The 24,612-nt window shown below is 41.5% G+C and overlaps 1 protein-coding gene across 1 annotated transcript; it reads right to left on the bottom strand.

Moving 5' to 3' along the window:
- Positions 1-7,818: 7,818 nt before the first annotated feature.
- On the bottom strand, positions 7,819-24,414 carry KLHL24 (kelch like family member 24). Its single transcript, XM_066620377.1, has 7 exons — positions 24,301-24,414; positions 14,703-15,680; positions 13,851-14,035; positions 11,327-11,445; positions 9,412-9,600; positions 8,904-9,092; positions 7,819-8,093 (listed from the first exon to the last, which is right to left on the bottom strand). The coding sequence occupies exons 2-7, from the start codon at positions 15,620-15,622 to the stop codon at positions 7,893-7,895; spliced, it is 1,803 nt and encodes a 600-aa protein (XP_066476474.1). The 5' UTR covers positions 15,623-15,680; positions 24,301-24,414; the 3' UTR covers positions 7,819-7,892.
- Positions 24,415-24,612: the final 198 nt, after the last annotated feature.

Consider the following 24,612-nt stretch of genomic DNA (forward strand, 5'->3'; position numbering starts at 1 on the left):
CCCACTGGATGTCATTAACCTGGACACAATATCATGTCCAGAAGTGAAATCATCAATTTAGGCTTCAAAAGTAAGCCATAACCAGCCAAACATCCCAATACACAGTGAGCTTGTGCTGTTATTCAAACCTTTCAGCTCAGAAGTCATAGCAGAACACAAACTTAGATCCTTCTTCAACCTCACAACCCTCCCCCCTTCCCAGTGTCCCACCTTCGGACCAATTTAGGGCAAAGTACCATGCTTCTCTCCCACTGGGAGCCCACCCTGCCCAGCAGCTGTGTACCCTGTATTTTCAGCTTTGTATTTTCAATGACAGCTGAGCTTGGTGCTATGCGACCCACCAGGTAGATCTTGACCCACAGTTTGAGAAATTCTGGTCTAGCATGAACTTTAAGAATAGCAGCAGGCCAGGTGCAGGTCAAGGATATACACCCTCAGACCTGGCCAGGCCAAACCTTAAACCCTCAATACTGGTTGTAGGGGTATCAGCCACTACTATTAGCAAGCAGGGAGTGCCATGGGGAGCCCAGTGCAGAGCTTTGCCCTGTGGCCCCCCATAATCTGGTGCTGGTACTGTGCTGAGTCAGGTCAGTGGGACTTCTGAGTCTAGATGCATACTATTGTACAGTACTGTTCAGCTCAGTTTATACATTCAGCAGAATCGAGTAGCAGATGTCTTTACTGAAATGTACTACAGTATTTCATGCTGCAGGTGGGAGATTGCATGTTTCAGTCTCTGCCTGTATGGAAACTAGCATGCTAGAAAGAAGTGTACCACATGTAGCCTTTTCTGTGATCAGCTGTTTTTCCATGAACAGAGGTGGGGGTTTTTTTTGGTTGAAAGCATTTGACTGTGCACTTAACATAAGAACATAAGGCAAGCAAAACGTTTTGTCACTTTATTTTTTTAAGTGTGCAAGCTGGCCTCAATTCTGGGGGGAAAAGTTACTTGATAGACTATCTTATATGGACTATTATCAGCTTCCCTGGTACTAGGGTACCAAAAACAGATGGGTAGTGTTTTTGGAGAGACTAACTCAGAATGTTCCATCTTAGAATTTGTTACTTAGACCAGTCTTATTTTTCCAGGGGTAAAAATGTGTGTGCCTTTTAGTTAAGGGACTTTTGTAGTAGTAATAGTAGTAGTATAGTCTTAAGTGTGGCTATGAGGTGTGTGTGTCATCATGCCTGCACTTTAACGTTGACCACTATAACCCAGATACAAGGCAACCCAAGGGTACAGTCTACTAGGAGCATCTTCTGCACAACTATTGTTCATTTCAGTGCAATTTATTCAAGAGACATTCCAAGTGAGGACAATATATAATACAACCCAACAACAGTCTGTCGCATATAATCTTACTCAAATGTATAATTAATTCTTATTACTACTTGTAGGAATGTACAGAGAGGGGGATAGATCTTCTAGATTAGCTGCTTATGGAAGTCTATACATCCTGATGATTTGTAGTCTTAGTATTGACATACACAAAGTTATTAGCTTAACTGTGTATTGCTACTAGCAAATAATCTTGTACAGAATCTCACTTGCCTTCCTAGCATGGTCTGATTACTGGGAAAATTCACTTTTACATTACGAAATATATGCATATTTAGCAATGGAAAAAGAAAAAATTGCCTGAACAACCCTTAATTGCAGTCGACATGGTAATATGCCCCCCCTTTCCATTTTTAACATACCAGTACTTTCCAAACACAAAATATTCCAATGAGTAAGCAGACTACAGTTATGAAAAGTAACAACATTTATTCTAAATTTGGGGTTGTTTTTTTTTGGCAGAGATTACACTAAGAAAATACGTGTTTACAACCTATTCTTTGGATTTATTATAGCTATAATCACATGCTTTTCACCCTCACTTAAATACTGCTACATACCATATACAGTAGCTATAAACATTTATTAATGATCATCTTCATTACCAATATAAAATGATCACCAAGACAAATCACACATACTTATAAATACATACACAGAATGTAACATTTAATATTAACTGAATGTGTTTGTGTATGATAAAAATTAAGTGTTAACATAGTTCTGAAAACAGTCTTAAGTAGGCCAATGTTTGTAAAGCACGTCATTTAAAAGTGACATGATCATAATCATAATCAAATTTGTCAGCACTACTTCAGATATCTGAGTTTTAACTTGCAGATCTTACCTGGTAAGTGTTATAGGAGGTTAGCTGCCTTTATCTCACACTTTAAGTATTCAGAAAACCCCTTAGGTGCAGAAGGAATGTTGGCCTGACTCTCTGTGAGCTTTTTATTAGTAAGAAATATACTAAAGCACTTGTATGTCACTCATATTAAGAATGACTGCATAAGGACAATTCCCATGATTTGCAAATGAATTAAATTCCACCTGAATTAAAAAATAGGTAATTTCTTATTTAGATGTCAGAGTCAAACTGCTGAATTAAATTTGTGGTCCTGTAAATGTAACCTTCTTCAGAGTGTTTAAAAGTGACTGGGTACACAACATACTGTGAAACTTTCCAAGGAGGCATGCCAAACTTCTTAGAAACTAGGTTTCTAGTTCAAAATTATATCCAGGATTGGCAGTTTTAGAGAAATAGAAGGCCTCAAAAAACATTATGAGGAGAAAAACGCAGATAAAATCTGGCTTCTTGCAAAACAGAATCTACAACACAACCTGTTTAATTTAATGCCTGAATTGTTAATACATTTTAATGCCTGAATTGTTAATACATATGCACACCCACTTGCCTTTGTCCATGTGAAAGAAACATTGTGCATGCAGAAAGAGTACAGTAAAATGGCTTTGAATTGTGAGGATTCTGTTAACAAGTCAGTTTTGAAATTCCTCCCCAATAAAACTATTCTGTTGATAGATTGAAAAAAGTTGTTTGTTGAGGAAAATAGGTAAAGTACCCTTGCAAGTGAAGCTGGATTCCTATCCTGTCACACTATATATCGAACAAGTACTTTCTCAAAATGAGAAACTACTAAATACATCAGTCAAAAATAAATTTCTCTTTTTAGAACACTGTTGCCTAGGTATCTATTGCAATTTAAACTATGCTCAACATACAAACTGAAGACTTCTTGTACATAAAAGACATTTGGTATCCCATCCTCTCTGTTTATTGGTACTATCAACTGTTTCAAATGTCATATAACAATAGGATATATAAAAATGTAAAAAAAGATGAGATCTCAAAGTATGAATTGGATACTGCATCACAAACACAGAACATTTAGTGTATTTACAGGGTAGGCACAATTTTGTACATGCATTTCAGAAGTAGCTGCAGGCCAAAAACATGGCATTTAGAGAATGGAGATGGAGCTATTTAATTGCTAGTTTTCCTGACAATGATTGTACTAATTATTCACTGTAACAATGGAAAAGCAATGTATTGTATATTCAGTATTATGGTAGTGGTCATTCATGGCAACTGTGTGTGCGCGTGCATGAATTTTTTACAAGACTGAAGTGATTTGTGGAAATAATAGTTCTTAAGACAATCTTTGAATAGGTCACCAAAATTTCTACCCACCCTGATATCACTTGATAGGGGCAAAAAGTACATTTGATTTCCAGCAGAAAATGAAGGATTTTTTTCCTGAGGTACCTATGTCATCATTTATAATATTTTATTTCCTCCTTTGTCACATTTCCATCAATGCGATGATCATCCATGCAATTGTGGAAGAAAAAGCCCAAGAAAATGCTCTCCGAGTTCCTGATTAAGGAGGTGGATCAGACTAATAGCCCAATCCTAACCGGCTTAGTGCCGGTAGAGTGAGCATGCACACTGTTGCAAACATGTTGTAAAGCACATTGTGGCAGCGTGGAGGCTTATGGCCCAGGCGGATAGGCCTGTGCTGGCCTGTCAAAAGACTGTGCCTGCCAGAGCAGGTAGGCTGTCTGTGGGCTAGTGGAGAGGGGGTGTACTGTGGCAGGGATGGGCAGGGAGGGGGTGGATTGGGCCTAGAAGGGGGTGGGAACCATGGCAGAAGCCTCTGCTGTATCGTATCCCTCCTCCCAGACCTGTTTGCTCAATACAAGGCTGCTTGGGCTTGCACCAGTGACTTTGCTGGCACTGACCAGTGACGTGGCTGGATAGTTGCATAAAGGCTGCTGGGGCTTACCCCAGGGCAAGGAGATGAAAGTCCCTTTACCTCAGGGAGAACTTCAGCAGCCTTTGTTCTCATGCTGGATACAATGGAGGCCATTTTGGTGCGACTGCACCGCACCACAGGAATTTGGTTAGAATTGCACTGTAAGAATCTGTAGCATTGGTGAAACTTTAGAAGTACAACAAATGGTGGAACCTGCAGAAGATTTGTGTGCCCTTACAGAAATGATCATGTGGTAAAAAAAAAAATCACAGAGCAGCAGATGGTCTTCCTTGTCACAACTAGCATGCAGATGAAGGCAGGAGGTAATGCATTAAAGCTGTATTCCTATGTATACAGTACTTACTTGGGAGTCAGTAGCCCCATTGACAGGTGTTTGAAAATGGTGTTATTTACCTTACTCAGTAGTTAGGCTATTGTGTTCAATTAGATTTAGGCTGTAATCCTATCTTACCGGAAACAAACACCTCTAGCCATTGAGGTTCTTTATGACAAACATGCACACTATTAGCTTGGAAGGGGCAGTCCAGAGGCTTGAATAAAAAAAAATGAACATAAGGGGGGGGGGGAGAACACAGTAGTTGACCAAAGCAGTGTGAATTCATCTGAGTTCAATCCAAAGATTGCAATCTGTTGCAATCCCTTCCCCTTGATTTGAGAATGGCTCCCTCTCTTGAGAGTTTTCGGCGAGGCCTGAAAACACTGTTGTTTAAACAAGCCTTCTGATTTCTGGCGTTCTTAACATTTTTATACATCTTTTAGTTTTTTACAGGCTTTATTCCTCGGTGACTTGCTCTTTTATTCTGTCTTTTAATCTGACTACTGTTTTTATGGCCTCTATAATGTGTTTTTAAATGTTTTTATCTGCTATGTATTAATGTTTTTAAAATCTGTTTTTTTTAATATGTTGTTAGCCGCCCTGGGTCCCGTTAGGGAGAAGGGCGGGATAAAAATAAAGTTTTATTATTTTATTATTATTATTACAACTCCTGCTGCAGAATGGAACTTACAAAAAAGTGAGCAACAATCCTTCCTTCTTTTGAGTGTTTTCTATGTGAATTATACTTATGTGAGTTCTAAGCAAAAGCAAATGAGGACAAGTCAAAGAAAGTAGGTGCAGAACTACACCTACTACAGAACTATTGGTGCTTTATCTGGCATATGTCAAAATCATATGAAATTGTATGTTTGTTTTATAACCCTAAGTACTAAACAGTAGCTTAATCTATTCACAAGTATAAATTGATGCTTCCCCTTCTTACTAATATCAGAAAACTATCCCAAATAGGGAATATTGCAGAGAAGATATACAGAAGCAGTGACTAGAAGAAAAGGGGCAAAGGCACACATACCACAATCTAAGCATCCTCCAAAATCAAACTATATCTCACAAATTATTTAACACCAGTTGTGAAACTGTTTCTTTTAACCATGCATATAAGCTATAACATCCTATTGACCAATTTTTTTTACAGGAATTGAAAAAACGTGCAAAATGATGTACATTTTCATTTCTGATACTATTTTAAAGAAGAAAATTGGTCACAGTAGTGGAACCTTTGGTGAGTTGTACAACCATACAGCTACTATTGAAAATTCACTACATAAACATTTTATGTAGTGAGCAGTAGCATAATCATCCCTAAAAAAAAGAAGAGCTTGCTATAACCATTTCTGTATCTATAGTTAAAACAAGAGAGACTCAACACATTCGTGTAACATTTGAATAAAATACTCAGTGAATCTCTTGTTCAAGCTGGTTCCTTTTTAAAACAATAACAAATAATCAAGTGGCCAACAACCTAAGGAATATATAGGCAAAGCCTTAAACGATTTACTGCATAATAATCCCCATATGCACTGATTGTTCTAAATTAAGTACTTTAAAGACGATTGCTTCAGTTACTCCTTGACAGTCTATTTTCCATAAAATTGAAGTGTCACTTTATAAGAGAATGAGGGCCCAATCCTATCCAATTTTCCAGTGCTGGTGCAGCCATGCCAATGGGGCGTGAACTGCGCCCTGTGTTGGGGAGGCAGTCACAGAGGCCTCCTCAGGGTATGGGTATATTTGTTCCCTTACCTTGGGGCTGCATTGCAGCTGCATCAGTGCTGAAAAGTTGGATAGGATTGGGCCCTAAGGCTGCAATCCTAACCACACTTTCCTGAGAGTAAGCCCCACTGAACAAAATAGGATGTACTTCTGAATAGACCTAGTTAGGATTGTGCCCTAAACCTTGCGATTCAATAAAACAATTATAGATAGTTCATCCAGTATCAGACAGGTAGAGTGGAACATTACAAAAACAATATCATGACTTTCCTGCACAAAAATGGGAGGGTATTAATATGACTTACACGATCATATCACTGTCCCCAAATAGTATATTATTCAGAGCAATATAATCAAACATTTTATTTAAAATTTAAATACCAGCTTGTTAGATTTGATTAACTTGTCAAGTAAGGCTGAGGTGACTGACAATAAAATACATAGGAAAAGGGTTTAATATGACTGAGTGGCCTTTTGTGGTATAGTATATGACATTTTGGTACAACTAATTTTGTCTGCGTGTGTAGCAACCTCAGTATCTATCACCTGCAGCAAATACTTAGTATAGCAAAAGTGGAGTGCAATGCCAATCGTTTCAACTATTCACAGTGAAAAGTGTATGTTTACTGACTTTTGTTATGGTGTGAGCAGAAATGATTAAGAAAATCTATACAGTAAGAATCAACATATTTACTAGGTTTACTCATGCTGTTTAAGTAGGAACTGCTTCAGGAAATTTATTAAGTTCTTAGATTACTATTCCTATCATAAAGAGGTACCAGTTACTGTCTTAGGAGTAGGCACACTGCATAATTCATTAAAAAACAGACAACATCTGCTATGAAAAACTGTTATTAGTTACCTGCTTCTTTACATGATTCTTAGTACAAAAGGTAGTTGGTGATTATAATCCTGAATCAAAAAATTCTGCACACTCACCTTGGGTTTATTAATTTGAAGGAAAGTTGTTACATCATACACACTTGAGAGTAAGCCCCACTGGACATAGTACAACTTACATCTGAGTACACAGGATAGGGCTGTTGATTTTTTTAAAACTAATGCTTACTTAATGATAAGGTAACCATATTACTAATGAGTTGAAAGCACAATATTTTGAAGTTGTTTAGTTTGTCAAGAGAAAATGTTCTTCAAATATTTTAATACCAGCTTCTTAAATAAAAATGTAATTAGGAAAAATGAAAAAACCCTATTTGGCAAAACAACCAGTGTCTTTTGCTAGACCACTGTACACATAAATCAATGCTATGAACTCATTTTCCTGTGTATCTTTGATTAACAGTACTTATCACAAAGAAGATACAAAAACATGCAGACAATGCTCAGTATAAAATAGGCTGACCCCCCCCCCCACCCCACACACAAAACTGAAGACTCTGATTGCAGATAACACAAAAGTGAACTCTCTTGCCTGGGAGCAAACCCCATTAAACATAATGGGACTTACTTCCAGGTAGACCTGCACTGTTAATCATTAATAAACTGTTATTGTTTTCAACCCAGGGCATGCATGAAATCACTTAACTGCAGTGACTGGCTACATTTAACAGATACATTTAAATTTTAAAAAGCACAATGGTGTTTCTTTCCAGATGACATCTTGGAAAAGACAGTTTTCCTTTTTATGAAATTTTTGAATTCTGTTTATAATATGCCACTGCTTACTTATTCAGAGACTCTCCTCTATTTAGAGTTTAAAGGACTTTTCATTGTATCTGTGTATAGTCACACAGCCATGGTATGAGACTGGTCTTGGCATTGCTGCTACTCCTGTGATGATGCTGGTTGCAGGATCATAACAAAGAATGGTATCCGTGGCTTCTCCATTTTCATGTCTTCCACCAAGGATATAGATTTTGCCATTACACACAGACATACCACAGTTTTCCTGTTCATCAAATATACAAAGAATTAGTGGTAATTAAGACATACAAAACACTTGTAGTCACTCCTAGAAACAAAAGCTTACCTCTGACACCTATATAACATACATGTGCTGATAGAATAAAATATTCTCCATCTCAGATCCTTTTCCATCTGACTGTGATTTATACTTCCCTCTAATAACATTTACATGCTTGATGCCATATTACTAACATATCTATATCTGAGTGTGTGCAAGTTCTTTTGTGCATTTCTGAAAGTAAACCATCAAGTACTGACCCTTGCAGAAATCATGCTGGGCTTCCTCCAGAGCAGTGTTTCTCAAACTGTGGGTTGGGACCCACTAGGTGGGTAGTGAGCCAATTTCAGGTGGGTCCCCATTCATTTCCTGACAGATTTTCCTTCTAAAAAATGGGTCCTGGCGCTAAAAATTTGAGAACTACTGCTCCAGAGGGAGCAGCAAGGCAATTTCCTGTAGCATTCTGATAAACTGTTCCCCAGTGAATATTATTGATTCTAAACTCTATCATTTGCTGGAAAAGCCAAGGTAAGTATTAAGCCAGGGAAACATTTAACAGAACAGAAACACTTTATAAGTGATAGGAGGTAGAGGGAACAAATGTAGAGGAAATAAGATTAAGAAAAAGTGGCAGAAAATCTGAAAATATGCCCGAGCACAGGAAAATGAGCTGAGATGTATCTTGAAAACACAGACTAATTCTCACTGATGCACTTTCAGAGATCAATCACTTCACTCATTTCCTATCAAATATTATACATAAAATATGGTATAAATGAGCATTGTTTTGGTTACCTGTCTGCTAAATGTATTCTGCACATGCATCCAATAATCTTCAACTGGATCATAACAATATATTGCCTTTGTGAGTCCACCCGCAACATAGATGAGATTGTTTAGTGATACAGCTGTGATACATCTCTTTGCAATGGGAATTGTTGCACGGAGTAGCCATGAATTAGTGTCAGGATCATATGACTGAACCTGAGAAGAAAACATAGTCCAGCTTTAACAACCGCTCTAATCTTAAGGTAGTGGCTGTAGATTCAACCTTCCCCGATTCTTATATTTTCTGGGCAACAACAATAAAATGGTTGGACAAGTCAAAGACCAGCAAGCTATCTACAGCAGGTTGTTGAAAAACTTGCAGTCTTTTCATGTCAGCTTAGAAGTATGGCTTGGTAAAAGTGACTGTAACTTATGTCAGAAATTTATGGGACAGAACATTACTAACATCTTTTTCTGATTTACATTTTTAAATATTACCAATGTGTGTTAAAGGAAGTTAAGAAGATCATCTTACCTTGTCAGAACATGTGTTGTCATCAGGACCTCCACCAATAACAAACAGCTTGCCTACACAGCTAGTAACTGCTGGAGAACTCACGGCTTCTTTAAGAGAAGCTACCTCTGTCCATCGATTGGAAAATGAGTCATAACATTCAACACTGCTAAGTCGATTTTGCCCATCATATCCTCCAACCACATATACCTTTAAAAGCACAGGGACAAGTTTATCAGTACATGCTTATCTCTTGTTTAATAATCTTAACATAATTCAAGCCTCTTCAGTTGTAACATGTTGGGTTCATGAAGACTCTATAAATCTATTCATTCTAGGATTAATAATCTTCAAATTACAAGAAGCATTAAAGGTCCAGTCCTATCTCTGAAATCTCTCTCTGACATTGGTGCCACAAATGCCAGCATAAACAACAGGCCCACTAGTATAGAAGCCCCCCCCCCCCGCCATGGATGCACCACAGACACCAGCACAACCTTGGAAAAAGGCATTGTTCTATAATGCACTGGCACTTTTCTATAACTACAGAAAACCACTCAGCTATTACTCAGCTGTTTATAACTGATTTTTCCAGAAAAAATAACTCATGTATCATGCCAAGGAAATTTTTCATAACAAACTGTACTGGAAGGACTAATTGTAGAATTGTGGAAGAAATTTTTTATGATGGTAGTATGCTTAAAAATCGAGTCTGCCTTAGCTATAAAGCTGCATCCACACCTGTTTATTAAAAAGTAACCAGTTCCCTACTTTCATTGTAGTATGACCAAGCAACAAGATCCAGGATGGCCATGCAGAAAGATGCAGGCTTGATTAACAGTAGGATCATCTGGGGCAGGGAACAGGATTAGCCTCCATACTGGTACAGACTTACTTTCAGCTATAAGTAAATCACTGCCATTCAATCCACTAGGAAAGTAAAATACCATTGGGGTTTCATGTCCACAAGTCCCTGACACTGGAAGGCTGGACTTCAATGCTTTGGAATCTATATTCCAAAGGCAGGAGGTTCGGTCTAGAGTGTAGAGCCTCCATTAGCCCAAAGATAACATCAGAAGGTCACCATTTCGAGAACACTCGCAGCTCCCTGAACAGTGAGACCTTGAAGCAGCTGACAAGCCAAGTGAGTTATTCCATCTGCTCTTCGGTATATGAACGAAGAAGTGCCTTGGCTGCCCTCCATGTGAGAGATGAAGGAACTGCTTGTCAGCCTGTGTGGCAGGCACTGGAGGTCAGAAGTGAGATCAGACCCGGAAGATCCATCTGAAATGTTGTGTGGTTCTTGAAAGAGAGAACCATTTATGATTGTAAAAATCCCCTCGAGGGATTTAGAAACGCCTGCCTATGTAAACTGCCTTGAATAAAGTCAGAGGAGTAATCCGATGACCAGAAAGATTGTATATAAATACCGAGTTATTATTATTATTATTATTATTATTACATGAGGTTTCACAATGCAAGCCCTCCCCATGTTGAATTCTCCCCTGTAACATGTAGGATCACTTAGTATAATGATATTCTTATGTTGCATGATCATAATATATCATATTATGTATATAATATAATATATACATAATGATATATTATGTATATGTATAGTATAATGATATTCTTATGTTGCCTTGTTCTACTGCTAAAGAAATTGTGTAGGGAAAAAGACAACATGATGATACTACACGGAGTAAGTAATCTTATAGGAGAGTACTCAATGTGGGAGCGTTGGCAGCTCCATGTTGAATGTAACATCTCATTATACAAAACACAGGCTCAATCATCACTGGAAGATCTTCTGTTTCAATTGCAAACCAATTTGTGGATGTAGCAGAAATAATTAACAGAATGCAACCTGAAGTTCAGATATTTGTTGTCTTGTTTCAACCTTACTTAAGTATCTTTAATAACAAAGATCACTTACTTTACCAAGAAGGACAGCCATCTTATGACGCCATCTCCCTTTATTTAAAGAAGCAACTCTGATCCAAATATTAAGCTGAGAATTGTAAATCCACACATCACGGCTGTTGATTCTTCCGCCTTAATATAAATATATAAAGGAAAATCAGCTATTACACTCCTTTAAAAATTTTTGCTATTATTAAGCTCCCTTTAAAAAAATTGCTGTTACTAGGTTGTTATGCTCCTTTGTGTCCAAACCCAGAAAATGTCATATTCAAATGAAAGCACAGGTGAAGCCTTGGTATATGTGAGAGATCTGTTCTTGGATCCCCTGCATATACCAAAAATTGTGGATACTGAAATCTATTGTTTTTGGCCCCTTTAAAGTCTCAAGAGGCTTTTTGAAGCCTGCAGAGGCTGTGTACATCCACCTGCATTCTCTGTGGGCTTCAAAATGATGAGTTCTATGAGAGTCTTGGTGCTGAAGGTCACACTGTGAGGAGGCTACACTTTTTGCAGGACCTTCCCAGGGGCCATTCTGATGCATACCTGCCATGTAAACCTAAAGAAGTCTCCATCACACCACTCACTCCTCATTCTGACTGCGTTTTACACCTCTCACAGCTATCATCTCTTCCTATAACCAAGAAAGCTCCTGGCAACTGTTGTGGTAGATACACTGACGCTAAAAGGAAGAAGCAACTTAAGGATGTTGCAAGGAAATATGCGCAATTTTTCACACATTTTTTTCCCACTGCAGTCTTCATATGTCATAATTCAAATTTCACTTCATCATTTTTCTGCATCAACACGCTTCATTTTATTCAAACTACATATACTTTTTCTTAATTTGTTTTCCTTTACTTTTGTTAATATCTTTGCGAAGCATGGGTACTATGCTATTATAGCACAAAACCAAATCAAAATACAAAAATAATTTAATGGAACCACAACTTTCAACAATTACAAGGTGTCATCTGACATGGGGTAGTTGTGCTAAATTTCAATTGTTCATTCCAATCAAAGGAAAGTTAACAGGAGTCAAAGTGGATTTAAAGTAGTTAAATACTATAGCAAAGCACAGGTATCACGCCAGTGCCTTATAAGGCATTAAATACTTCACTTCCGGTTTCCCCCCAGAAACTGTAGTCACTTTTTTTGGCCTTTCAGGCCATTCTGGAGCTTGCAGAAGCTGCAGATGAATGCACACGGGCTCTGCAGGCTTCAGAAAGCCCTCCGGAGGCAACTGGAGTACAACTCCAGTTGCCTTTGGAGGGTTCAGGTGGGGTCAAGTCTGACTTAAAGCAGGTCCAGGGGACCTGCACTGAGCCAGATCCACAGATATAAAATTCATGAATAAACAGGCTCTACCTGCAGGATATACTTTTGCAGTTAACATTCACAACAAAGCATATACAGTATATAATTGAGAATATTTATATCCTGATTTTCAATAAAAAGTAGTCTTGTCTGTGAGTAGTGACAATGATATCATCTTTTAGCATCACACACACAAAAACATTTTCCAGAGCACTGGATGACTTTGAATGTTGTATCCAGTTTCCCTGAGCCACTGACACATTCATTAGGGAACTGCACAAGTTTCATATGCATTTGGAACTTTCACATACCATTGCAGGGAGGTCCAACAAGAAGCTGACAGAACATACCAAGTTCCAGGTCTACAGAGCTTGCGTCCTGAGTACACTTCTGTACTGCAGCGAGTCATGGACTCTCCGCTCACAGCAGGAGAGGAAACTGCACGCTTTCCACATGCGCTGCCTCTGGCGCATTCTCGGCATCACCTGGCAGGACAAAGTTCCTAACAACACAGTCCTGGAATGTGATGGAATCCCTAGCATGTATGCACTGCTGAAACAGAGACGCCTGCGTTGGCTCGGTCATGACGTGAGAATGGATGATGGCCGGATCCCAAAGGATCTCCTCTACGGAGAACTCGTGCAAGGAAAGCGCCCTACAGGTAGACCACAGCTGCGATACAAGGACATCTGCAAGAGGGATCTGAAGGCCTTAGGGATGGACCTCAACAAGTGGGAAACCCTGGCCTCTGAGCGGTCCGCTTGGAGGCAGGATGTGCAGCTTGGCCTTTCCCAGTTCGAAGAGACACTTTGCCAGCAGCCTGAGGCTAAGAGGCAAAGAAGGAAGGCCCATAGCCAGGGAGACAGACCAGGGACGACTGCACTTGCTCCCGGTGTGGACGGGATTGTCACTTCTGGATTGGCCTTTTCAGCCACACTAGACACTGTGCCAGAACCACCTTTCAGAGCGCGATACCATAGTCTTTCGAGACTGAAGGTTGCCAATAGGCAATAGTGTGCAAATTATCTCTTCAAATGTCACCTAAAAGTTGGATATACAGGTCTCTCATGCATGCACTTGTCCTTACTTCTGTGCAATGTCCAAAGTTGCACTGTTTACCTGTTCAGTAATCACAAGGTAAAAAAACTGCCCTAACTGTGTGTTAAAAAACACACAGCAGTGATCTCCCCATAGTGTTCTCATGTGTAATACAGAATGCTTACCTGAAACAAGGATATCATTCCTCAAAGCACAGACAGCATATTCAGACTTCGTAAATTCTGGTAATTTAGCCAGTGATTTCCAGTCCCCTGTCATGGGGTCATAACATTCTGTGTAAGGCAAATTAAACCCTCCAACTCGTTCACAACCTCCAACAACAACAATCACCTCAGAATAGCCAGTTGACCTAGAAACAGAAAAGCAAAAGATGGTCTTTGTTGAAAATATTTCTAAGGAAAAAGTCAAAACCATCACACAGTTACAATATCGGAAAGCCAACAAAGGGAAAAAATCAAATTCAGGAAAAATTGTTCAGCCTTTTTCTCTCATTCTCAGAACATTAACAGATTTATTGTTTTTAAAAAGATTATATCCAAGTTTACAGAGGACTATGAGAACAAGTTATTCCTAATCTATGGGAACATACTAAACATACATGTCATACTAAAATTTGACATGTTAAATCATACTGAAACCAACCGTTCTTAAATGTGCTTAATTTTTCTTGGACTACACTCTGCATATACCATGCTCCAGTCCAACATATTTTGCCTCACACTGTTCTTCGTTTACTAAACACAGAATTCAAAAAGCAAAGAAAATCTCATACTTTTATTGAAGTGATACAAAACATAGTCAGTTAATTATGTTGACTGACTGGTTAATTGGATACAGCTGCAATCCTACACACTTACTTGGGAGTAAGCCCTACAGAACAGAGCAGGACATAATTCTGAGTGGACATGCATAGGACAGAATTGTTGAAGATCTTTAACAGACTGATAGCCCTAAGCAAAACCAAGTGCCATAATGAATAATTTCTTCTGGAACATAACACAAACAAGCGCTCTCACCTCCGTGGCCTAGTTCTTGGGGACATCATTTCATTTCCAAGTACATGGTACCTTCTTGCTTCATGCAGCAGCTGATAACAGTCAGGGGAGTTCTGGATCAATTGATCCACTTCCACTGTTTGAACAAAGTAGTTGGGGTGTAATAAAGGCAATCTCACATGTGTCAGAAGTTCCTGTAGCATTGAGCGTCGGGAATCAACAGCGCGGTAAACCCAGTGCATGACTGCTTCAAAAACCATTTCTTCTTTACTGATTACCAGTTCATCTCTGCAAATATAATCAATAAGTTCATCTTTTCCAAGCTCAAGGAACTCTTCATGTTGGGACACATCCTCAAAATGTTGCAGTGCAAAATTCTTGCATTTGGTAAAGAGCGTTTTCAATGAATGTGTATCGGCAAAACGCTGGATGCCTAGGCAGTTGCAGGGATCCAGTTGCTCTTCCAGGAACTTTGCACAAGCATCACGCAAAACGCTTATCTGAAAGAGGCTTGATGTTTCAAAGAGGTATTGTACATTTTCTGTCGTGATTTTTACTTTGCCTGTGTACACATATTGTAAAAAGCAATCCATAGCTTCTGCAAAAATTCCATTGATTTCAACCAGCATCTCTCTGCTTTCTCTATGGTCGTTGCAAAACATAGCTCTGAAGTAACTGCTGCAGGCTGAAAGAACAGCTCGATGACAGGGAAACTCTTTGCCTTCAACACAGATTATTACATCTGTGAACAAGCGGCTATCACGAAATTCGTTGAAGACCTGAAGTATGCTTTCAGCATGGGATGATCCAGAAGAGAAATCAAAAGACTCATGGCCTGACAAGGACTTTGGGTCCATTTCAAAAACTTTACGTTTTGTTACTGGGGACTCCTGGACCCGGCTATCCCCTCTGTTTAATCTGCGTCCCAGTATTAATACCATTGTTACGTTAATAGTTTATAATACCATGGAGAAAACTGATGAGTCCTCTTTCGTGGCACTAAAGATAAAAACAATTTTTTTAAAAAAAAGTTAGTTCAAACTGCAAACACCATTGTTACATTATGATAACTAGGTCTGATTCTCTAACAACAGGCTCCCAATTGCTGCATATCTAAAGCCACTAGGTATCATTGTATGAGCATTTGGAATGAAATGGTACCCAGGCAAAAGGAACAAGGATACTATTCAAAGCATATCCAGCCAAGCTCATACTAGATCTTCCTGTCCCCACAAAGACCATAAAGGGGAAAGAGGCAAAGACTGCAATCCTATATACCAGGGGTGTCAAACTCGTGTCAAAATATACCAGGGGAGGGCCAAATGGCATTCATGATGCCTGCTGAGGGCCAGAAGTGATGTTGTTAGGCAGGAAGTGATGTCATTAAACAACTTATAACCAAAAATAAGCCCTTTTTCTCACTTAGGAATTCATTAACTACAAATGACAGAAAACACACAAACCTTTATCATATTTCAAGACATGGGAGAGCCCTATTTTCGTGAGGGCTGCCCTTTTAGCAGTAACACCTCAGCACTGCTCAGCAGCTGAGAGACTGAGGGCTGAATAAAAAGCTTCTGCGGTCCGCATCTGGCCCCCGGGCCTTATGTTTGGCACCTCTGCTATATACACTACCTGAGAGTAAGTACCATTGAATTCAGTGGAATTTACTGAGTAGACATGAACAGGATTGCACTGTAAACACTAAGCACAGACCATTACCCCTCCTGACTGAGATGCCATTCTGCAGCCATGGTTAGCTTTGTGTTACTCAAGTGTTAATATTTTAACTAAGCCTAAGTAAGCATACATAATAAATTACTACATACATACTACAAATTACTACATACTACATTATTACACTACTCTTTCCTGGCAGCCACTTCCCCACCCCCCTTCATTAGTTGTCTCCCTTATATCTCTCCTAGATTGTGTACCTTTGGGATAAGTGGAACTTGTCTGGTTTCTTTTTCATTCTGTGGAAAATGTCATGTATGCAGATGGCACTATACTATTAATAACAGTAACCTTAAATAAGTTTCTATTGATATAAAATAGACTCTGTGTTTGTGTGAAGTACTTTTGTCCAAAACCTAAAAGTTCAGCATTGGAATGGATACTGGTTTTAGCCATTAGATCAATCATCCTTTTGCAACTTTCATTTATTTAAGAAGATGCCATGAAATGAAGGGAAATAAAGATGAAATAAAACAGCAGTCAATGAATCAAATCCAGGAAATTTCCTACTTCACTGGGTTGCTACTATATCAGCAAGCACTAGCGGAGCTTTGAGTGGAAGGCTAGAGTAAAGGGAGGAATATACGTCTCCTCTCCTCTAGGGCAGTCCATGCCCCTGCACTGCCCAAATCTCACCGCAATGCTGCCTCTGTGTGTGCCTGTGCATACTCACACACCATGGATGAGGCGGGAAGGCAGGCAAGCAAACAGGTGGCCACAGCCCAGTGCTCCTTTCTCTTTACTTACAGTGAGTGCAATGGACAACCTCCCTGCTCCATGTCACTTGTCTTTGAAATGAACAGAAGCAGGGGAGGCTGGGTTCCTAGTATCCACTGCTCCCATACATTGCAAACAGAAGCAGTGCAGCAGAGCACAAAAGTTGTCCGTCATGCTTGTCCTAAGTAAAGGGACGGGTTCGGGTTAGAGCAAGGGTGTCCAAACTTTTAGGCAGGAGAGCCACATCATATCACTGACACTGTGTTGGGGGCCAGGAAAAAAAAAGAATTAACTAACATTTCAAATTTGAATAAATTTACACAAATGAATATATTAGAGATAGAACTTATATGAATGAATGAAGGTCTTGCAATAGCTCAAGGCCTATAAAAGGCCTTGCTCAAAGCAAAGCCAGCCTTTCCTTTGCTGCCACTGCTGCATCACAAATGTGAAACAGCAAGCAGTGGAGGGAGCCCTCATTCCATAGCATACATGAGAGGTTGAACAGTTGGCCATCATGTTGAGAACAGTTGCATCAGGCCAGCACAGGCTCCAGTCCAGCAAGTCTCTGGAGGGCCAGAGGCTCATTGGAGAATGAGGCTTCCCTGAGGACCAGATTGGGAGTACTCAAGGGACGCAAGTGGCCCCAGGGCTGGGGTTTGGGCACCCCTGGGTTAGACGGAGGGGGGAGCAGGCTCTGCATTACTTTTCCCTGCCTACCTGGTGCTTTGTTAGCACCAACTGGGTGAATATTTGGAGCCACAGCAGCTCCCCCACCCACCCACTTCTTTCTTCTGCAGCAGTGGAGGGAGAAAGAAGCTGCCCCTGCTGTGATCCTCTTCAGGCTTATTCTCAGCAGGTCTGAAAAGGATAGGAGCCCCCAGTGGAACAGCAAGCTGGAGAGGGTGGTGGACAGATGAATGGGGGGCTCATCCATTTGCTGCCCCTCCAAGGGTGCCTCTCCACATAACTGTTTTACATCGCTGCATGGTAAGGCTGACCCTGGTCTCCTCTCTCCTTCTGTCCTGCTTGCTCCATCTGAAGCAAATTATGACAGGTCTGTACTTGTGTCCACTTGTTTATTATTCATTCCTGTGCCTGCAAACAATAAAAATAAAAACCGCAGACTGCATAAATGAAAACACCAGACTGCATAAATGGAAGTTCCTTTCTCAATTCAAAATTTTCACGACATAATTTGAATATGACTAGGCTATCTGAAATGGAAATGATATGAATATATTAGTTACGCATGCAGGTATTATTATCTCAGGAGTCAACTGACTGAACATGCCAGGTGTGCTTCCAGTCTCTAGAGGGCATGATAACTGTTAGAGCTATAGAAAGCCTACAGGAATATAAGAACAAATTACAATTCTTTCACGTCAACATTTTCTCCATAAGATAAATGCACACAAGATTTTAGCCAATGTTAAGTGCTTTTTTGCCACTTCAGCTATAATCCTGTATACACTTACCTAAGAATAAGTCCTACAGAACACACTAGGACTACTTCAGAATAAATCAGTATACAATTGTGCTGTTTTATTTAAATAGTTTTTAAAACTGTTCCTCTTTGGCTGGACTAAACTGATAATAACTATTAGACATAAAATATATCTTTAAAACAACTTGATGTCTATCTTGCACATGAAATAATTATTTTATATGTGAGTCTATCTACAGTTAAAGCATAGCCAAAGTGATACTTAGCATTTATACAGCATTTTAGAACATTCAAAGCACTTTACATCCATATTTCAGTAATCCTTATAACAATCACATATGAAACAGATCAGTGTTATTATTCCCATATTGCTGATTGGGGGGAGGGGGCAGAAGGATGAAGCAAAGAGAATAGCTTGCCCAAGATCATCCAAGTGAGTTAGTTCATGGTTAAGGTGAGATCTGGTTTCCTGTTTCACAACTCAAGTCTCTCAACCATGTCTGTAAAAAACATTATTTCAGGTAGTTTGACTTGAGATTGTAGTTGAGATACAGCTGGAACAGTTATGATAACCTGAAACTAAATAAAATTACAATAAGAAACAAGGCACTGATGTTTACCTCCTTGATACCCAAGCTACCCAGTTACATTTACTCACATTCACTTTGTGTTACCCTTGTATTTTCCATCTTCCATTATTCAATTAGTTCCACTATTCAATTCAATTCAATTCAATTAGGCCCCTGTGGCCTCATCAGCTGAAATTTGAGATTGTAACTCCTTGAGGCTGGGTCCTGTATTTTCTGTATATATTAGTCTGCACATCAGCATTTAAATTACTTGTACTGACTGAATAAATAAGGAAGCAATTAAAAGCTAACCACAAGTATTGACCCTGATTTGCATGTTCTCACTGGTTAAATAAAATCATTCAGTTGATCTTTTAACTAATATCTGTAAAACGTGTTTATGGGTCTGTTGATTGTATTTTACAGTATATCAAAGCATAATCTTTATTTGGTGTTATTGGGGAATGTTAAATTTTGTATTTCATTGGTTCTCATGAAAGAACATAAGGAAGGAGCTGCAACTTTTCTGCAGAATAGATGCTTTGCATATAAAATTTCCCAAGTTCAATCTCTACCATCTCTAGGTAGGACAGAGAGAGATTCCTATCTGTAATTCTGGAGAAATACTGCTAGTCAGTGTCAACAAGACTGTGGGCCCAATTTTATCCAATTTTCCAGCTCTGTTGTAGCCACAATGCAGCCCCATGATAAGGGAACACATGTTCACATACCTTGAGAAAGCCTAAGTGACTGCCCCTCCACCACAGGAGTGCACACCCCACTGGCACAACAGCACCAGCACTGGAAAATTGAATAGGACTGGGTCCTGTGGCAGATAGGTCTATGGTCTGAATCTGTATAAGCAGCTTTCTAACATGCAACTGCAAAAGGTAATCACATATGATTTGACACTACCATTATTCTGAATTTGTTTTCATTATCAGAACCCTCCTTGAGTGCTGGAACGGTATCTAATAAGCATCTGCAATAAATAAATGAAATGATTGAGTGGCCACGTTTGACTTTGAAAACACCCCCTTTCCCTAAAAGGAAGAGTCAGAAGGTTGGGTTTCAGTCTTGTCCTAGGACAGCACAACACAGCAGACAGCAAGCAGTGCCTGAAGGCATTTTCCTCTACGCTTTGCAGCTGATCCAAGGGCCTGAATTTTATCAGGGGGTACAAAATTCCTTTGCATTCTATTCCCATTGGGGTAGGGCAAAACAGTGTGGGGAAGGGTGGCACTGGGGATTGGCAGAACAGGGGCAGGGAAGGGGCAAAACAAAACGGGTGGTAGTGGTAGTGACAGCTGGAAAAGTCTTTGGAGCCTAGATCTATTGGGCTTCTCAATGCAGAGCCCAGGTCTACCCGCCCATGCAGCATCAGCAGCAAGATACAGTAACAGAGAACTCCAAACACCCTCTTAAGTCTCTCTGAAAAGTTTCAAATATAGAAAATTGTTGTGGAAAAATTAGCATAATTGTCAGTAACAAACTTACCCCTCATTGCTTCCAGGGCAAAGGTTTCGATGTTGTCGCCCCCCCCCCATACTTACTCAGTGTGATGGAGCCTCATGTGACTCCAGGACCAACTGTGGAAGCATTTTGAGGTTTCCCTGCTATCTTAAACAGTACTTCCAGAAAACTGGAAATACTGTTTCCAATTGCGTTGGGAACTTCCGAACACTTCCCACATGATCCTGGAGTTGCGTGAGGCTCAACACCCAGGGCATTTGCCCGGTTTGCCCCACCCCAAGTCTGCAGATGGTTATCATATTTAGGCTCACACTAGAATGGAAAGTGTGCTGTGTGGACCAAATTCTGCAGCCCCACAGCTGTGTCCCCGAGCTCCTATATACTCCTTCATGACTCCACAAGCCAAAGAGCTACTATTGCAGGCCAGTTTCCTGCCAGATTTGACACTATGGTGTCATGATTGCATTCTTTGGCCTGGTGCTTTGTTGCAGTCCACAGCATCCCAAGTGGGAAGGGAGTCTGGGTGAAACTGAAAAACGTAAGATCCCAGGAAATTTCTGGGCCCCTCCTTTGACTCCTGGGCCCAGGTACAAATTACTTCCTTTACCCCCCTGTCATGGGCCCTGGCTGATTGCCTTGAGATTGTGCACATGGTACACATCTGATCTTGCTCTTGGCAAGAGCGGCATTGTGTTTGTTTTATCCAACACATTTTGTACTTGCTAGAATGACCATTAGTGGTTGTTTCTTTTTTGAACTTCCATGACCCCCTGATGCTGTTGGGGAGGGAAACCAGGGACATGTGGTGGGTGGGGAGACCAGAGGGCTGCCATGTGAGGCGTGCAAGCACTCACAACCCGTGTTTGCACGCCTCACACATTAGTGGTGCTTTTTGAAGGACTCCAGTGGGGAGGCTCTGTCTCAGCTGCCTTCCCACCCAACACATGCCCCTGAGTCAAGGATGCCACGTGTCATCCTTGTCCAAGAATCCTATGCATGTCTCCTCAGCAGTAAGTCCCACTGTGGTCAATGGGGCTTACTCCCAGGAAAGTGTGGGTAGGATGGCAGCCTTAGGAGCCCAATCCTATGCATGTCTACTCAGAACTAAGTCCCACTATAGTCAGTGGGGCTTACTCCCAGGAAGGCGTAACTAGGACTGCAGCCTGAGCTCCTGACGCTGAGGAGGCCCCACTGTCGGCAGAGGAGGCGAGGCCAGCCGAGGGGTTCTCAGGGGGCCGCATCTCAAGAGCGCGTGCACGAGACAAAGGAGCGCGCGACCAAACCAACGAGCAACGGTTATTTGAAACCCTGAAGGCAAATCCCAACCACCTTCAGGAGTCGGCGGCAGGAAAGCGCCGCCAGCCGTTACACAACTGCCCTCAGTTCGAACCCCAGCGACAGACTGAGGCGCGCGCACGAGCACACCCTCCGCTTCACCTTCACCCCGAACGGTCCCCGGCTAAGCCCCGCCCCCACATCTCCTGTCCAATTAGAGACTGCGGCAGTGCCAGCTCCCCCCCCCCCGCCAGGCTGATGCGTCACCCAATCCGCCTCAACCTTTCCTTCCTTCCCCTTCAGCTGAAGAGGCTGAAGGGAACAAACCAAGGGGCGGAGAGGGGGGTCGTAGAGGGATGGTTCCTCTTTCTTTTCCTTTGGCCGTCCATCCACACTTATTTTTTTTTGGGGGGGGGGGAGATCTGGCCAGAGCCTCACCACGGTCAATTCGTCTCCTCACAAGACCTGGCGTGTTTTCACGAGTCCTTGGGCGACCTCCCTACACCTCCACAAACACCCCCCAAAAAGTGGACTGGTCCAAAGGGACTCTAGCCAGCCAAAGTCCCTACACCTCCACACACACCCCCTCAAAAAAGTGGACTGGTCCAAAGGGACTCTAGCCAGCCAAGGTCCCTACACCTCCACGCACACCCCTCAAAAAAGTGGACTGGTCCAAAGGGACTCTAGCCAGCCAAAGTCCCTATACCTCCAAAAAAAAACCCTCCTGTGGAGGGGGGTGGGGTAGCCCAAGCGTCCTTTGGGCTATCTTTCTGCCACCAAGCACAAAACGCCACCAAATGACTACAAAGGGTGCACCCCCCCCCCAACTAGATAGATAGAACAGTAAAACTGGGGAAGGGCTTTAAGGACCCAATCCTATCCAACTTTCCAGCTCCAGTGTAGCCACAATACAGCCCTGTGGTAAGGGAACACGTTTCCACACCTTGAGATGGCCCCGGTGACTGTCCCTCCACAATAGGATGCAGCTCACACCCCACTGGCACAACTCCAGCACTGGAAAACTGGATAGGATTGAGCCCTAAATCATCCTCTAAGGAAGACTTTCCAGATGTTTTGTAGGATTTATCTGGATCCTCTAGCAACCTTTGGTCAATTTATTCCATTTCTGTCCAGCCCACAGGTGTACACATTTGTTCCCTTTCTGTTGCGCATATGCAACGCTGGGCAGAAACCGCTTAAAAAGGGAGGCAGGGAAGGAACAGCACTGCGTATTTGCTTAGTACGTTGCTCCTAAAAGTACTTGTTAGCCAGACTGCTTCTCTTTTTGTCTCTGAATGTGTAACTTTGTTTCAGAATCTCGTCTTAACCCATTTTTGCCCGGCCCACAGGTGTACACGTTTGGTTCCTGTCGCATATATGCAACGTTGGGCACATTAAACAGGCTTTCAGTGCCATGGTCCTAACACAAGTGCCTGGCAAGCACAGAAGGAGTGGGTGTCCTGCTGGTTGTTTCAGTCAGCACGGAAGTGTTTGCATATTGGGGGTTGGGAAAGGGAAGCCTCTCCTCTGATGATCTCTAGTGGATCCCCTGGGCTTGGAAATGCGAGCGGTCCCTTGAGATCGCAGGACAGTCTAGCAACTTTGCAAGCTAAGAAAAGCAGTCCTTTGCAGAACCCCCCCCCCCTCCTTTGTTTCTCTCTAGGAGTTCAAAAACTATATCTACGTGCCCTTAAATTACCGATCCAGAAGACTCATTTCTCCTCCCCCCGCCACGCACATTGTTTTTCCACCTCCGGATGAACTCCACTTCCTTTCTTCGAGCAGCACCAACTAACGGTGTCTCGCTTTTTCTAATGGTGGCCGCCGGGGATAAGAAAGGACTTGAAGCTCACAACCATAACTCATTATCTCTCTTCTCTGCCCTGCCCTGCTTAATCAACATAGCTAGCCAGGCATTAAAAGTTACTGTCAACGGGATTTTCCTCTCCGTTGCAGAATTCATAGCAGTGATCTGAAATCATCACAGCGGAATCGAGATCCATTTGAAACGTCTCTGAAATCCATTTGACAAGAACAATTTCCTGGAAAAGTAGGGGGGGGGGAGATGGAGATATGAAAGGGGGACACAGTTCCTCCCCCTTCCCCTTGGAACTTGGGCTGCAAACCTATGCACACTTTCCTGGGAGTAGGTCCTATTGACTGCAATGCGACTTACTTCTGAGTAGACATGCCTAGGCTTGTGCCCTTAATCTGCTCGGGGAGTCACCATGCAAAAATTAACCCTTAATTCGAATTCGTGGTGATTCAGAGCATTACTGTCTTATTTTTGACACCTCTTTATGGCCACTGCAAATGGAAATATGCCCTGCGTCGATCACCCGACCCCAGTTCCACTGCGGTCCTGATGCAACTCAGCAACTGAGTTGAGCCAAGGCATTACCTGTGGGTCTCGGTTTCCTTGCAGGCAAGAAGAAGATGAGCCACCGTCTTCCCCTCTCCTTAGATCGCTCGCTCTTTTTGTCTGTTTCAAGTTCCAGCTGCACTCAAAACAAAGGGGACCCCGAAACATGTGACCTTCCAGAGCCAAAACAGATGATGTCATAAACATGCCAGCCAATCAGGCTGGAACCGGCTGCAAAAGTTCTTGGGAGATGTAGTTCACTGGGACAAATGGTTTGCAAGGTCTGTCTTTACATGCACATCAAGGTCAAGCTGAGCATCGAATCTTACCCTAGACTGGAATTAGTGCTGA

This window comes from Tiliqua scincoides, chromosome 3, assembly GCF_035046505.1.
Source record: "Tiliqua scincoides isolate rTilSci1 chromosome 3, rTilSci1.hap2, whole genome shotgun sequence".
Lineage (NCBI taxonomy): Eukaryota > Metazoa > Chordata > Lepidosauria > Squamata > Scincidae > Tiliqua > Tiliqua scincoides.

Coding starts and splice junctions, on each gene's coding strand:
- KLHL24 (XM_066620377.1), bottom strand. CDS start 15,622: ATGGTATTAATACTGGGACGCAGATTAAACAGAGGGGATAGCCGGGTC. Junction 14,036..14,702: donor CCAAGAACTAGGCCACGGAG/GTGAGAGCGCTT, acceptor TTCTGTTTCTAG/GTCAACTGGCTATTCTGAGG. Junction 11,446..13,850: donor GAATGATATCCTTGTTTCAG/GTAAGCATTCTG, acceptor ATTTATATTAAG/GCGGAAGAATCAACAGCCGT.